This window comes from Buceros rhinoceros, unplaced genomic scaffold (assembly GCF_000710305.1).
Source record: "Buceros rhinoceros silvestris isolate BGI_N320 unplaced genomic scaffold, ASM71030v1 scaffold22248, whole genome shotgun sequence".
Classification (NCBI taxonomy): Eukaryota; Metazoa; Chordata; class Aves; order Bucerotiformes; family Bucerotidae; genus Buceros; species Buceros rhinoceros.
Window position 1 is genome coordinate 1,018 of NW_010425442.1, and position 2,647 is coordinate 3,664.

At 59.2% G+C, this 2,647-nt stretch overlaps 1 protein-coding gene across 1 annotated transcript in view; it reads right to left on the reverse strand.

Moving 5' to 3' along the window:
- IGF2BP1 (insulin-like growth factor 2 mRNA binding protein 1) overlaps nucleotides 1-2,647 on the reverse strand; it is a gene marked incomplete at its 5' end in the record, with an annotated part of 8,186 nt that overhangs the window by 1,014 nt on the left and 4,525 nt on the right. The window contains 6 exons of the mRNA XM_010141165.1: nucleotides 253-327; nucleotides 510-626; nucleotides 954-1,076; nucleotides 1,177-1,312; nucleotides 1,764-1,886; nucleotides 2,124-2,258. Coding sequence (XP_010139467.1) covers nucleotides 253-327; nucleotides 510-626; nucleotides 954-1,076; nucleotides 1,177-1,312; nucleotides 1,764-1,886; nucleotides 2,124-2,258 — 709 coding nt within the window. The remainder of the gene's footprint in view (nucleotides 1-252; nucleotides 328-509; nucleotides 627-953; nucleotides 1,077-1,176; nucleotides 1,313-1,763; nucleotides 1,887-2,123; nucleotides 2,259-2,647) is intronic.

Consider the following 2,647-nt stretch of genomic DNA (forward strand, 5'->3'; position numbering starts at 1 on the left):
TGTCCTACCCCCACCTGTCCCCACCAGCTCGGGGCTCTCCATCCCTGGAATGAAGGGATCAGCATCCCATGAAATCCCAGTTTCTCGGCATTTCAAACCAGCTCAGCCCCTGCGAGAGCTGATGGTGGGTTAATCCAGCCACAGACTGGCCTCCAGATGTGGGTCACCCCCCTGCTCATCCTCCCCAGCTCCACGGGGCAGCAGAAAGCAACACCCTGAATCCCCCCACGGTGACGGCAGCACAGGAGGTACCTTGAACTGAGCTTCTGGAGGGCCCGTGATGACGACCATGCGCACTTTGGAGTCTGGCGTCTCCGGAGGAGCAATCTGGAGCGGGGAGAGGAGACGGTGGCTGCGGTGGGGGGCAGCACAGGCAGGGTCCCTCCCCTGTGCCGCAGGATTGGGCCCCCACCCCAACCACCTGGGCTTTCTGGGTGGTTTTCCCAGCCAGAACAGCACCCGCTCAGTGGGGGCTGGCAGAGGGGGGGGCCCCACCGGGACAACCCTACCTTGATAGAGGCACTTGCGAACCGGGAGAGCTGCTTGATGTGCTGGCCCTTCTTGCCGATGATGGCACCGACCGCCTGTGCGGGGATGAAGACATGCACCGTCTCCTGCTCCGGAGGCTGCGGGTACAGTGTCGCCGTTCAGGGCTCAAGGTCACTGCTCAGGTCTCAGTGCCACCACAAAGATCAAGGCTTCAAGTCCATCCCCCCAAGTGATGCCCACACTCATCTGAGGGCACTGGGCTGAGCCACCACCAAACCCCGTGGGGTCTGAGCACCCTCTCCGCTGAGAGAAGACCAGACCCTGCACCCATGCTGGACCTGACCTGTCTGCTGACAGCAGGGATGCCAAAGGCACAACCCTGACCATCACTAGAGTCTTCTCCACCCAGGGGAGTTCCCCGAGCTGGATGCAGGAGCAGTTTGAGCTGCCTGGTGTCCACCTACCATGAAGGAGCTGTACGGCGCAGCCCCGGAGACGCTGCTCGGTGGAGGAGGTACTGCGTTGGAGGAGGCAGGGAAGAGGCCAACCGCAGCCAGGTTAAGGCCAGGGATGAGGTGAGATTGCAACTGGTGGGGAGAGGGGAGAAAAGCTCGTTGTTTTTATCAGGGCAACCTCCCAGAGATCTCCTGCGAGCTGAGACACAGGGCAGGACCAAACTCCACTCACGCTCATGGCGGCCACGTCGTTCTCGTAGGCTTCCCTCACTTTCTTCATGATCTCCTGCTCTGCTTTGCAGCAGTTCTCGATAGAGCCCTTCACCGTGATGGTTCTTTCGGGGTTGTACAGAGTTAGGTCCTGCAAGCTGATGGGAAAGCCAGCGTCAGCGCCAAGACCCTGCCCTGTCCAACCAGTGCTACGCCAGGTCCTCCAGGACTTCAGATTGGTTCTATTGGGGTGCCAGGGACATGGGGTGCCACTGCCTCCGCGTACTGGGACTGTATTGAGACTGCCTGGTCCCAGTCAGAGCAAGGACCAGCATCATGCACTGGGAAGACCACTGCCTTCACCCAAACCCACGGCTTGAGGGTCAAACCCCAGTCCTGGCCACCGAACCAGCCGGTCCAACACCAAAGGGACGGGGAGGGGATTATGGAAAACAGAAAGTCAAGATGTTCAAGAGAGCTTTGGGGACTGAAGCACCCACACCCCAGGCTGGTTCCTCATCTGACAGACAGGCATCTCTGCCCACCCTCTTCCTCCCTGGGTGGAGGAAGGTCTGCCCTGGTTTCCCCAAAGGTGGCAAGGAGCCTTACGATGAGATGGTGATTTTTGTCTCTGTGTCCTGCTCCACCTTCTTCAGGTTTCGCCCTTCTTTGCCGATCAGGCGCCCCACAAAGTTGTTATGGGCCAAGATTTTCAGAGGCACTTCATCAGCTCTTGAGAGAGGAATGGGGGAAAAAAAACCCCAACCATGAAGGATTACTGCAGCCAGAAGAGGAGGGATTTGGTACAGAGGGACCAGGGAAGTTCCAGTTCCCTCGCTTGCAGCCCGTGGATCCCCCAAACCAAAGCTCCTGCACTCGTGGGAGCATCACCCAGCTCTGGGCGCTGGGATGGTGCCACCACCCAGCGAAGAGTTGCGGGTGGGATAGGCGTGCAGGGGGAAACCTTACGTCTTGGTGTCCTTCGCCTCCTTCTGCATGATCTCCAAAATCATCTTGCAGGCGGCAGAGCAGCCCTCGGGGGTGGAGTGGATGCTGATGGCTTTTTCTGCGGCTCCCGCGTTTTCTTTCCGGTGCACGTCAATCCTGCAAGCAGGCGATGGGTGCTGGGGCGGCGGAGAGGCGCTTCCCAGCTGCTCCGCTCCCCGCTGACCCCGTGAGCTGCCTGCAGCTCACACTCGGCCGTAAGGTTATATGCACCCAGGGAAGGGAGAGGAGTTAATTCTGGGCTGCACACTCCACACGGACGCAGCGGCTAGAAGCTCAAATCACAGAAATCCAAATAAGGCGTCAGCATCTATTTATTTTAAGCAACAGGAGTGATGAAGTGGTGGAACAAGCACGTGCCTGGGGGATGGGCTGGGCTGTCCATCATTAGATAAAGCCTTCCTTGGGAGACAAGAGCCGTAGCCAACACAAGCTCGGGGGCCAAGCGCAAGCGCAGGCGGGTGAAGCCCAACGAGCTCGTGCTAAAG